The following is a 13,354-nucleotide window of genomic DNA, read 5'->3' as shown; positions in this document are numbered from 1 at the left end:
TATGTTTTAGTCTTAGAAGGTATTCTATGGTGCAAGCACTAGCAATAAAGTATATTTAGAATTCGTTTTTTTGCAGTCTATTAGTGACAGTCTATTAGTGAGGCTATGTCACCGAGGGAGTGACCTCTAATCCACGGGCGTTATGAGAACTACAGCTGTGCACATCTCAGTGATCTAACGCGTGACAAGGGGAGAATGGGGTTTGCTGCCCTGGAAGACAAAGGCCCTTTGGTTTCTTGTGTCTTTTCAACGGGTCACGATGTCTCTGTAGTGAAGATGTGTCTCCTATTCTATGAGTGGGACCATGCAGGTGCACTGCTCTTCAACGTGTTTACATCCCAGGATTGGGGTAACATACCATAAGCAGGAAGTTGATGCTTACAACAAGATAGATATTCTGTCAAAATGATCCCCATTCGGGATCGTAGCTATGTACAGTGTTGCTTGTAAAAAATAGCCAATGCCCAACCCTGGCATCTTATAAACAATGTGTACATACAGGAGAAGAGCGAGTTCCCAGCCTCCCCACACCGGTGAAGCTTTAGTGAGTTAGGGAAACACGACGTACTGGCATGAAATACATCTCACAGCAGGATTGGCCCAACCCGAGTGTCACTCAGGAACGTCCGGGACTCGGGCCATGAGCCTCAGTCCTCCGGGTCCTCAGAGGGGCGGAGCTTAAACCCGTCCCGGGGGAGGGACCAGGTCAGGGCGCTCCTCCGGGGGTCCCTCCCCAGCGGAGCCCCCCCCAGACCGGGGTGAGGGGTCCCAGCACCGTGTCGGGCTCCAGGGTGGGGGGGCGTTCATACGGACCCTGGGGGCCACGCAGGGCTCCTCATTGAGAGCTTTTGTCGCTCAACCAGGAGATGTCTCCTGTCCTGCGAACCACACGACACACAGGGGTCAGACACATGGAAGGGCCTTCAGCGCTCAATGAGCGTGTGGTGTCTTAAAGGGGAGCGCGTGAAGTCTTAAAGGGGAGCGTGTGAAGTCTTAAAGGGGTGCGTGTGAAGTCTTAAAGGGGAGTGTGTGATGTCTTAAAGGGGAGCGTGTGATGTCTTAAAGGGGAGTGTGTGATGTCTTAAAGGGGAGCGTGTGATGTCTTAAAGGGGAGTGTGTGATGTCTTAAAGGGGAGCGTGTGAAGTCTTAAAGGGGTGCGTGTGAAGTCTTAAAGGGGAGCGCGTGATGTCTTAAAGGGGAGCGTGTGATGTCTTAAAGGGGAGCGTGTGATGTCTTAAAGGGGAGGGTGTGATGTCTTAAAGGGGAGCGTGTGATGTCTTAAAGGGGAGCGTGTGATGTCTTAAAGGGGAGCGTACGATGTCTGAAAGGGAAGGACTTTTCTATAAGAGAGCCCCTACGTGTGTGTTGACAAAGAATCAAGGTCTACCAGATTATGATCCGATAGAATATAAAATAACCTTTTAAATCAATTCAACAAGTATATGAAAAACAATATGAAAAACTAGTTGGTGAATGAAATGACGTACTGTATATACTGTTACTGAAGGTGAAAGAACAGTTGGCGTTATTCTGTTTATATGTTCTTACATTCTAATGAACTTTAAATTTTTAAACTTCTGTAGTACTTTCAAAGTGATTCAAATCCCAAGAGTGTGTGAGGCCAGGGTGGTGAGGCCAGGGTGGTGAGGCCAGGATGGTGAGGCCAGGGTGGTGAGGCCAGGGTGGTGAGGCCAGGGTGGTGAGGCCAGGGTGGTGAGGCCAGGGTGGTGAGGCCAGGGTGGTGAGGCCAGGATGGTGAGGCCAGGGTGGTGTTGTATCTTTGGGGACTTGTGACCCGGTGCGCCTTCCTAGCGCTACACTCAATAAGCTACGTTACGCTAGGGCCATGTCCCAGAACACCCCCCCCCCCCCCCCCCAGAGTTAAGACTTACTCCACGTCCCGTTTCCTAATCAACTTCCCCGAGCCCAGGATCTCAGCAACGCGCGACACGATGGGGTCGTAGTTCATGCTGGCCACCGCCACCACCTCCTCACCCCTAGACAGCGGGAACACGAGAACACTCATGAGAACACACACGAGAACACACGCAGGAACAAGCACGAGGACACACCGAACAACACACACAGGAACACACACGAGGACACACCGAACAACACACACAGGAACACACACGAGGACACACCGAACAACACACACAGAAACAAGTACGAGAACACACCGAACAACACACACAGGAACAAGCACGAGAATACACCGAACAACACACATGAGAACACACACAGGAACAAGCAGGAGAACACACACGAGAACACACACAGGAACAAGCACGAGAACACACAGAACAACACACACAGGAACACACACGAGGACACACCGAACAACACACGCAGGAACACACACGAGGACACACCGAACAACACACATGAGAACACACACAGGAACAAGCACGAGAACACACAGAACAACACACACAGGAACAAGCACGAGAACACACAGAACAACACACACGAGAACACACACAGGAACAAGCACGAGAACACACAGAACAACACACACGAGAACACACGCAGGAACAAGCACGAGAACACACAGAACAACACACACGAGAACACACAGAACAACACTAAAATGAAAGCCTCCTCTTTTATTATTGCAATTATTTTAGGTTAAAGAACTTTGTTTTTAAAGTGATATTTTTTTTTAAATAATGTTGTATTGTTTTATAAAGCTATCAACACACATTCACGTTTGTTTGAATTTGGAACAAAATGTTTCCAAATTGATTAATTGAAGTTAATGTTGATTGATGGATATTGATGTTCCACCTGTGCCCACCTGGTGTAGAAGGCCACGAACTTCAGCTCCTCCAGATCACCTTGAATGACGACGTCATCAAAGCCTTCACCGTAACCTTAGGCAAGGCAAATTTATTTATACAGCACTTTTCATACACGAGGCAGACTCAAAGTGCTTCTCATAGAAACATTGTCATTCAATAAAATTAAATAATAGATAAGTAAAATAAAAACATATGCAAAGTTTTAGAATGAATACAATAGATTAGAGATACAATAGATAGAGAAAAAAAAGCATTTTAGAAAGTGCACCTTTGAGAAAATAGAGGTTGAACTCTGTTCGCCATATAACAGGTCCTCGTCTGACCGCTAGAGGGCAGTGAAGTAACTACTACCGCGGTGACAGAAAACGGTGGATTGGATTTCTGGTTCACTTTCCATCACAGCCAGCGGACACATTGATTCCTTGATGATAGACTCAATAAACAGGACTCTCCGCTCACCTGCATAGCGGATGCTTTTCCCAAACATGGCCGACCAGAAGTAAGGCACCGTTTGAACCTCTGCGGGTTTCCCCATCATGCTGAGTGCTGCCACTCTCCCTGATGGAAAGGAGAAACACAACACAGAAACAACGTCAATTACAGGCTTCAAAGTAAAAGTGCGAAGGACTCTTTACTCTTTTTCTTAAATGCACCAAGTGCAACTTTATGTAAACATTCAATGAAAAATAAACATTCAATTTCTAGTCTTTTTTACACGTAGTAAGTTTCAATAACTCCATACCATTACATATCGACAGTGATTACGATTTTCTATCAGTTCTCACCACACAGCGACGTCTCATCTTTGCTCCTTGAATGTCGATATGTAATGGTATGGAGTTATTGAAACTTACTACGTGTAAAAAAGACTAGAAATTGAATGTTTATTTTTAAGCCTCGAAAGTTGCACTGGGTGCATTTAAGGCTTTAGTTTTATATACAACTGTGTGCGCATACTGAGAGATGCCCCGCTTCCTCCTGAAATAAACCCAAGTCATTGTCAAGCAAAAGCGCTTGAATTTTCTATTTTCTCTATTTTTCTCACCCTGTTTTCTCGCCCTCGTTACAAATACCGAAACACAATGCAAATAAAGACTTCAAAATAAAAGCCCCTTTACTACTACAATGTGTGTATTTCAGTGTGTAGTGACTTGTGCGTCCTCTAGGGGCAGCGTGGCGGCCCCTGGTCCGCCGGGCTGTTGTGTCAGGCCTGCCCCCCGAGGTCGAGGAGGAGAACAACAACACCAGGCCTCCATCCCCACCGTGGACGTGGGCCATCTGCCAGTGAGGAATGTTCACTTTCTTGTTGTTGCGCTGAGGGAAGGGGAAGGCCACCACGTCCCCGCCGGCGAACACCCCCTCCACGTTGGTCTGCATCGCCTGGGGGGCCGAGAAGTTAGCTTACAGGGTCGGGTTACCGGGCTGCTACACAAGGAAGGACTGTGATGGGCAATGTAACAGCACCTAGTTAGGGTTAGGGAACTACACTGAGGGGTTACGGTCATCATAGGGTTAGGGAACTACACTGAGGGGTTAGGGTTAGGGGCTAAGGTCATCATAGGGTTAGGGGCTAAGGTCAGACTAGGGTTAGGGGCTAAGGTCAGACTAGGGTTAGGGGCTAAGGTCATCATAGGGTTAGGGTTAAGGTCATAGTAGGGTTAGGGTTAAAGTCATAATAGGGTTAGGGGTCAAGGTCATTATAGGGTTAGGGTTGAGGTCATAATAGGGTTAGGGGCTAAGGTCATCATAAGGTTAGGGGTCAAGGTCATTATAGGGTTAGGGTTGAGGTCATAATAGGGTTAGGGTTAAGGGCAAAGGTCATAGTAGGGTTAGGGGTTCGGGATGAAGAGGGGGTTGGGGTACAGATCCAGACCTTGTTGACAGTGATGAAGCCTTTGGAGTCCATGTGGATCCCACTCTGCTTCAGGAAGCCCGAAGCAGGAACCGATCCTGGAGAGAGGAACCACAGGAGTAGAGTTCTGTGTTAACGTACATACAACATATACTACAACATATAATACTCAACACAGCGGTGACTCTGTGAGCCTAACTCAGGTGGCAGCCTCTCTGTGTGTGGAATGTCTCCATGTTGGTGGACTGTGTTTCTTCTCTCCTCAACATGTGCAGTACATTCACGTTGTGATGTCCTGGAACTCTGTGGACCTCATTGCGCTAAACCAGAATCCCATAGAAAGTGGACACGAGACTGATTCAGTATGATGGGGTTTGCACCGGTCAGTGACAGGTGGGAGTGTGTAGTGGCTCTTGTGTGGGACTCCCAGACGAAAAAGGTTTTGGGTTTGATTCCCAATGACCGCAGTTAACCCCTATAGGCATCCCTGAGCAACATGCCCCGGCCTCTCCCCACCTGCACCTTGAGTCCAGCACTCGAGGCCCTGAACAACTTACTGAACCAAAGGAAATCAAACATAAGGTCATCTTGGAACTCAGTTCCTGTCACCTGTTCCGATGACACAGACGTCGGCCCTCAGCATCTTCCCGCTCTTCAGAACGACCTCTTTGAGCTGCGGGAGAGAACAACAACAACATCAGAACTAGGTCACGGTCTGGGGGGCGGGGGCTCAGGATTACACAGCTTTGAGGCCCTCATTCCTACGGTCCCTATTCGTGTGTGGATCAAGAACAAAGTTCACATTGTTGCCACACTCTTCAGGCTCCTGCCTTAATGTGTTCAGCAAATACTACTCCTGGGTTTTGGGAGATATTCACGAGACGGGCTGGGGTCTATTAGCCCTCATTCCACTAGCGGCCATTTTGTTTAGTTGGATGGCTATTCTAAACCTTTTAGAACTTTAAAAGGATGTTTGGTCTCCCCAAACATCCCAGGAGGTTTCCCTCTCCCTCTAACCAACATGGCCGCCAGGGTGATAAGGTCTAGTTGGTATTTGGGGAGCAAGGACGAGTCTCGCTGTGTCTCTCACTTTGGAAATACCTCTCCATGTTGGCCTTTCATCTCCGAGACCTCGTTCAGCATGTAGAACTTCACCCTGTTCGCCTCAAACAGCTGCAAGATACAACGTACATCATCACATTCATAAAGACACCATGTTCCTCATTCAATTATAGGACAGTGTGCTGAAAGAGAACCGTTGGATTAAACTCTGCTGGTTTGATACGTATATGTGTGTCAGTCAAGGCTGACGTGAATGCTCTCCATGACGGACGGATCTGTGGTCTTATGTTGTCCTTAAAGGGTAGAGGGTCCTACCTTCATTATGGCTTTCCCTACTTTCTCCCCGAGAGCCTTCTTAAAGGGGATGGACTCGATCCCGATGATGGACACAGAGTGGGCCTTGTCTGTCAGGGCAGCCGCGACCTCCATGCCTTCACACACAACATGAACAGTGGAACATGACGCACAACGTGAGAACAACACCAACACACCCTGTACCCTCTACCCCCTCCATGCCTTCACACACAAGATGAACAGTGGAACATGATGCACAACGTGAGAACAACACCAATACACCCTGTACCCTCTACCCCTTTTTATCACTTTCACATTTAGTCATTTAACACCTTTACATTCAGTCATTCATAACCTTTACAATCAGTCGTTCATCAACTTTACATTCAGGCATTCATCACTTTTACATTCAGTCATTCATCCTCTTTACATTCAGTCATTCAGAGCCTTTACATTCAGTCATTCATCACCTTTATGTTCAGTTGTTCATCACCTTTACGTTCAGTCATTTATCACCTTTACATTCAGTTGTTATCACCTCTACGTTCGGTCATTCATCATCTTTACGTTCAGTCATTTATCACCTTTACATTCAGTTGTTATCACCTCTACGTTCAGTCATTTATCACCTTTACATTCAGTAATTCATCATCTTTACATTCAGTCATTTTGCTGGAACTTTTATCCAACTTTTGTAACTACAAAGATTACAAAAGTCCCTGCAGAAGGATGTTTCTGAAGAACGGCGTTGGGTAGAGGCTAATGGACGAATCAGAAACACGATGTGTGCTGTATGAGCTGGCGTTCACTGGACGGTGTCAATGATCTAGGATCCCCTCACCGATGAAGGAGGTTCCCACGACGACGGCGTTCCTGTTGTTGGCCAGCCGGGCGATGCTGTTGGCGTCGTCGGGGGTCCCCAGGTGGAAGACGTTGGCCACGTCCATTCCCTGGTAGCTCATTGGTCGGGGTCTGGGGTACCGCACACAGTCAGTTCACTCAGTCACCCGCCCACTCTTCAGGTATGTAGCAATCTGTTCATTCATTTACCGTCCCACCCTGAACCAGGGGTACCCCACCTTGGGGTCTGGACCAAGGTGGGGTACATACCACTATCTTGTTTGACCACTCGTTCAAACTAGATTATATCAAGTGCACCTTTTCTACTGAAGAAGAAAATCCTTCTAAAAGGTTTGACGGCTGTTTGCTGCGTTGGCTCGCGGTCACAGTGACTTAGTACGGGCAGATGTAGCTGGTCAATGGGGAACAACGGCGTGGGAACCACTGCCCTCTATAGACCAGGAGTGTGTCCTTCCTACCTGCTTCCGGTGGCGATGAACAGCTTCCTGTACTCCATCCTCGAGCCGTCCACAAAGGTCACCGCCCGCATCTTGACGTCCACGACCGCCACCTGCAGGTCGGGAGCAACATGTTGGCTCATCGTGTGACGGGGGTCGTCAACAATGTAAAGACAGGAAGTGAATGAATCATCCTGGACTGACTGAGTAAGGGCTCACTTAAAGGGGAAGCTTGGCTGCTTTCTAATTCAAGAGAGAAGTGTTTCCTAAGCTTGTTGGGTGGATATTCTGCTCTGCAACATCAACTCTGTTTCCTCAAAAGAAACGCAGAAAGGTTGGACCATTGATGTCGTTGGTCGAGGATGTGTGTTGTTCCGATTCCTGAATGGAAACTTTTCCAGGATTTTCAGCAGAAACATGTAAAATACTGGAGATTGGAAGTTTAGTTGACTTCTTCCTGAATAATAAAGATAGCATTGTTTCTTCATCGCTGGCGGTTCCTTTGTTGCATTATCTCATCTCTCAGATTGGAGTTATTCCTATTTTTATCCAACACTTTCCATTTTGAACCTCTCCCCCTCTCTCACCTTGTCAATCAATTTCAGTTGCATATGTACGAATACACTTCCTGTATGATTACGCCTCCTTTATGATCACACTTCCTGTGTGAAAACACTTCCTGTACGATGACACTTCCTGTACGAGCAGACTTCCTGCACGATTACACTTCCTTTACGAATACCCTTCCTGTACGAATAAACGTTGCACCTCAGGTTGACCCCCACGTACCTCCTTCTCGGTGAGCACCTCGATGTCGTGGTCCTGCAGGAACTCAGGCGAGCGCAGCCTGAGCTGCTCAGCGGTGCTCTCTAGAGACTGGGAGCAGAACTGCACATTCAACAGCAGAGAACCCCAGCTAAGACTATAGCTAAGACTATTGGTGCCTTCACTCGCTATGGAAACCATGGTAAATACCAAAAGCGTGAACACTTCACATATTTTGATGCACGAGCTGCTGAGATAACCTTTGACCTTTTTTCAACATGGCGGCGAGCAACGCAAAAACAACAACTCTACTTTTCAAGATCTTTAAAATATACAGCATATTATCTACCGTTTTTGTTTTGATAAATCCTCTTCTTGCTGTAGCACATGAATTAGGCAGTCTAAAATTGTTTACACAAGTAACAGGTCAGGATCTGTGGGTCCGCCATGTTTCATTTCACTACGACAACTTTGAGATGGGGGGGGGGCCATACATTACAAACGCAGACATTACGGGTATTTCTCCCTCTCCTCTTACCCTGCGTTCACACCAAAAGATGCAAAAAGTTGACGCGCGTCGTGATCCCATTCAAAGTGAATGTAGAGACGCGTTGCTGCTTTGCTGCCGCAGCATTTGCTGCCGAGAAAACGGGCAGCAAAACTTGATTTGCGGCGCGTCAAAATCTGATTTGCGGCGCGGCATGCCCGTGCCCGCTGACGGGCACGGGCGAAGGGCGCGTTCACGTATTTTGCGGCGCGTCAAATGCTGCTCGAGTTGAAATATTTCAACTTTTGACGCGCGTCAAAAGTTTGACGCGCCGCAAAACTTGATTTGACGCGCCGCAAAACTCAGGCGTCAACGCGTTCGGGCAGCAAATGCATCTTTTGGTGTGAATGCAGGGTTATGTTGAACCCTGGTGTGTGTGTGTGTGTTTGTGTGTGGGCGCGTGTGTGCGTGTGTGTGGGAGCGTGTCTGTGTGTGTGTGTGTGTGTGTGTGTGTGTGTGTGTGTGCGTGTGCGTGTGCGTGTGTGTGTGTGTGTATCTGTGTGTGTGTGTGTGTGTGTGTGTCTGTGTGTGTGTGTGTGTGTGTGTGTGTGTGTGTGCGCTGCGTCTCTCTGTACAAACCTTACTCAGTTTAGGCCGGTCGTAGGGCGGGTGGCGGTCCGCCGTCACCATGACGATGCGGTCGGTGAAGCCCTCCTGTCGAAGCGTCTCCGCACACACCAGCCCGGCCGGGCCTGCAGCCCCCGGGAGGAGGGGGGGTTAGGGGAGGTGGTGAGGGTGAGGGGGTGAGAGGGGGTGAGGGGGTGAGAGGGTGACTGACCTGAGCCGATGATCAGCACGTGGCTGAAGCCCGTGTTGGAGTTGATGACCGCCGAGCACCGCGACATAGGCTTGGAGCGCTTCTGAGCCTGCAGCGCCTGGGGCCCGAGACACATCGTTACCAGGGGCCACATCATTACCAGGGGCCACCTCGTTACCAGGGGCCACATCGTTACCAGGGGCCGTCAGGGGCCACATCGTTACCAGGGGCCACATCGTTACCAGGGGCCACATCGTTACCAGGGGCCACATCGTTACCAGGGGCCACCTCGTTACCAGGGGCCACATCGTTACCAGGGGACACATCGTTACCAGGGGCCACATCGTTACCAGGGGCCTCAACGTTACCAGGGGCCACATCGTTACCAGGGGCCGTCAGGGGCCACATCGTTACCAGGGGCCGTCAGGGGCCACATCGTTACCAGGGGCCACATCGTTACCAGGGGCCACATCGTTACCAGGGGCCACCTCGTTACCAGGGGCCACATCGTTACCAGGGGCCACATCGTTACCAGGGGCCGTCAGGGGCCACATCGTTACCAGGGGCCACATCGTTACCAGGGGTCGTCAGGGGCCACATCGTTACCAGGGGCCACATCGTTACCAGGGGCCACATCGTTATCAGGGGCCACATCGTTACCAGGGGCCACATCGTTACCAGGGGCCGTCAGGGGCCACATCGTTATCAGGGGCCACATCGTTACCAGGGGCCACATCGTTACCAGGGGCCTGGGACCCCCTCCCAGTGCTCCCATCAGGGCCCCCAGTCCCTCCCAGTGCTCCCATCAGGGCCCCCACTCCCTCCCAGTGCTCCCATCAGGGCCCCCACTCCCTCCCAGTGCTCCCATCAGGGCCCCCACTAGTGGTGAAATAATAAACATCTTACCTGCTTGTTCGCTCGGATGATCACCTTGTCCTTCTCCACCCGGACCTGAGGCGCACACACACACACACACACACACACACACACACACACACACACACACACACACACACACACACACACACACACACACACACACACACACACACACACACACACACACACACATTCATCAATTGGTGTTTAGAAATCCTTTCTTAAGGGTTGTGTGTGTGTACGAGTCAGAGAGTCAGAGAGTCAGAGAGTCAGAGAGTCAGAGAGGCAGAGAGTCAGAGAGTCAGAGAGTCAGAGAGTCAGAGAGGCAGAGAGGCAGAGAGTCAGAGAGTCAGAGAGTCAGAGTCAGAGAGTCAGAGAGTCAGAGAGTCAGAGAGTCAGAGTCAGAGAGTCAGAGAGTCAGAGAGTCAGAGAGGCAGAGAGGCAGAGAGTCAGAGAGTCAGAGAGGCAGAGAGTCAGAGTCAGAGAGTCAGAGAGGCAGAGAGGCAGAGAGGCAGAGAGTCAGAGTCAGAGAGTCAGAGAGTCAGAGAGTCAGAGAGTCAGAGTCAGAGAGTCAGAGAGGCAGAGAGGCAGAGAGGCAGAGAGTCAGAGAGTCAGAGAGGCAGAGAGTCAGAGAGGCAGAGAGGCAGAGAGGCAGAGAGTCAGAGTCAGAGTCAGAGAGTCAGAGTCAGAGAGTCAGAGAGTCAGAGAGTCAGAGAGTCAGAGTCAGAGAGTCAGAGAGTCAGAGAGTCAGAGAGGCAGAGAGGCAGAGAGTCAGAGTCAGAGAGTCAGAGAGTCAGAGAGTCAGAGTCAGAGAGGCAGAGAGGCAGAGAGGCAGAGAGTCAGAGAGTCAGAGTCAGAGAGTCAGAGAGTCAGAGAGTCAGAGAGTCAGAGAGGCAGAGAGGCAGAGAGGCAGAGAGTCAGAGAGTCAGAGGCAGAGAGTCAGAGAGTCAGAGAGTCAGAGGCAGAGAGTCAGAGAGGCAGAGAGGCAGAGAGTCAGAGTCAGAGAGTCAGAGAGGCAGAGAGGCAGAGAGTCAGAGGCAGAGAGTCAGAGAGAGAGAGAGTCAGAGAGTCAGAGAGTCAGAGAGGCAGAGAGGCAGAGAGGCAGAGAGTCAGAGCCAGCCCTCAGCACTCACCTGAAAGGTGGCCAGGCTGTCCAGGCCCGGGAAGTCCTCCAGCTCCCCGCTGGCGATGTTGAAGCAGGCCCCGTGCCACGGGCAGCGGATGTGGCCTTTAGACAGCACACCTGCACACCAGGAAACAAGATCAGCACCCGACCAATCAGGACCTCACAGCTCTGGGGAGCCGACCAATCAGGACCTCACAGCTTTGGGGAACCGACCAATCAGGACCTCACAGCTCTGGGGAACCGACCAATCAGGACCTCACAGCTCTGGGGAACCGACCAATCAGGACCTCACGGCTCTGGGGAACCGACCAATCAGGACCTTACGGCTCTGGGGAGCCGACCAATCAGGACCTCCCAGCTCTGGGGAACCGACCAATCAGGACCTCACAGCTCTGGGGAACAGCCACTCAGGGACCTCAGGACCGCAGCTCTGAGGCCGTACCTTTGACCAGTGGCGCGCCGTAGTGCGGACACTTGTGTGCGATGGCGGAGAACTCTCCGTGTTCCTTGATGAGCAGAGCTCTGCCGCTGCCCACGTCCACCTCACGCATCCTGCCGCGCACACACACAACGCACAACACAACACACAACACGACAAGACACACAACACACAACACAACACACAACACACGTCACATGACACACAACACAACAATATCATGGTTATTGGTTAAATTATTGATATGTCCTGTTCCCCTGGTCCTTTATTATATGATGGTTATTGATTATTGATAAGGTGGGTCCTACTGTCCGTTCTCCAGGTCCCTGACTATATAATGGTTATTGATCATGTGATGGTTATTGATTATTGATCCCCCTACTGTCCGTTCTCCAGGTCCTTGACTATATAATGGTTATTGATCATGTGATGTTATTGATTATTGATCCCCCCTACTGTCCGTTCTCCAGGTCCTTGACTATATAATGGTTATTGATCATGTGATGGTTATTGATTATTGATCCCCCCTACTGTCCGTTCTCCAGGTCCTTGACTATATAATGGTTATTGATCATGTGATGGTTATTGATTATTGATTTTGATTATTGATCCGCCGTACTGTCCGTTCTCCAGGTCCTTGACTATATGTTGGTTATTGATTATGTGATGGTTATAGATCATGTGATGGTTATTGATTATTGGTCAGCCCTACTGTCCGTTCTCCAGGTCCTTGACTATATGTTGGTTATTGATCATGTGATGGTTATTGATCATGTGATGGTTATTGATTATTGATCCCCCTACTGTCCGTTCTCCAGGTCCTTGACTATATGTTGGTTATTGATCATGTGATGGTTATTGATCATGTGATGGTTATTGATTATTGATCCCCCTACTGTCCGTTCTCCAGGTCCTTGACGTGGCAGATGGTGGCCTCCACGTAGTCGCGGGGTTTGGAGTAGAGGCGTGGGGGCGGGGCCTCCTCGTCGGAGCAGTGGCCCGGGGCCCCGTTGGGCCGGCGGTCGCCCAGGGGGCTGGCCTTCCCGTTGGGGGACAGGCCGTCCACCTCCCTCTCCTTCTCCAGGAGGGACAGCTCCACCTTCACCTCCACTGGGGAGCACAACACCGTCACTCTACAGAGAGGAGGAGGACAGCTCCACCTCCACCTCCACCTCCACCGTCACACTCTACAGACAGGAGGAGGACAGCTCCACCTCCACCTCCACCTCCACCTCCACCTTCACCTCCACCTTCACCTCCACTGGGGAGCACAACACCGTCACTCTACAGAGAGGAGGACAGCTCCACCTTCACCTCCACCTCCACCTCCACCTCCACCTCCACTGGGGTGCACAACACCGTCACTATACAGACAGGAGAACAGCTCCACCTCCACCTCCACCTTCACCTCCACTGGGGAGCACAACACCGTCACTCTACAGAGAGGAGGACAGCTCCACCTTCACCTCCACCTCCACCTCCACTGGGGTGCACAACACCGTCACTATACAGACAGGAGGACAGCTCCACCTC

At 50.4% G+C, this 13,354-nt stretch overlaps 1 protein-coding gene across 1 annotated transcript; it reads right to left on the bottom strand.

Moving 5' to 3' along the window:
* LOC130391531 (apoptosis-inducing factor 3) lies at positions 1–12,929 on the bottom strand. Its single transcript, XM_056601736.1, has 18 exons — positions 12,718–12,929; positions 11,825–11,934; positions 11,390–11,499; positions 10,284–10,328; positions 9,399–9,495; positions 9,200–9,312; positions 8,098–8,184; positions 7,330–7,421; positions 6,852–6,982; positions 6,032–6,147; positions 5,756–5,827; positions 5,264–5,327; positions 4,676–4,752; positions 4,065–4,182; positions 3,262–3,360; positions 2,799–2,874; positions 1,894–1,998; positions 1–878 (listed from the first exon to the last, which is right to left on the bottom strand). Exons 2-18 carry the CDS (start codon positions 11,931–11,933, stop codon positions 836–838), a joined length of 1,554 nt encoding a protein of 517 aa, XP_056457711.1. The 5' UTR covers position 11,934; positions 12,718–12,929; the 3' UTR covers positions 1–835.
* Positions 12,930–13,354: the final 425 nt, after the last annotated feature.

This window comes from Gadus chalcogrammus, chromosome 11, assembly GCF_026213295.1.
Source record: "Gadus chalcogrammus isolate NIFS_2021 chromosome 11, NIFS_Gcha_1.0, whole genome shotgun sequence".
NCBI lineage: Eukaryota > Metazoa > Chordata > Actinopteri > Gadiformes > Gadidae > Gadus > Gadus chalcogrammus.
Note: the sequence above shows the minus strand (reverse complement) of the source record. Positions and strands in the feature narration are given on the sequence as shown.

What these genes read in the sequence shown, in the direction of transcription:
- LOC130391531 (XM_056601736.1), bottom strand. Translation starts at nt 11,933, where the DNA reads ATGCGTGAGGTGGACGTGGGCAGCGGCAGAGCTCTGCTCATCAAGGAA. An exon ending in AGGTGCTCACCGAGAAGGAG is followed by an intron (nt 7,422 to 8,097) that starts GTACGTGGGGGT and finishes CCCGACCTGCAG; the next exon opens with GTGGCGGTCGTGGACGTCAA. An exon ending in TAGGGAAAGCCATAATGAAG is followed by an intron (nt 5,828 to 6,031) that starts GTAGGACCCTCT and finishes TGTATCTTGCAG; the next exon opens with CTGTTTGAGGCGAACAGGGT.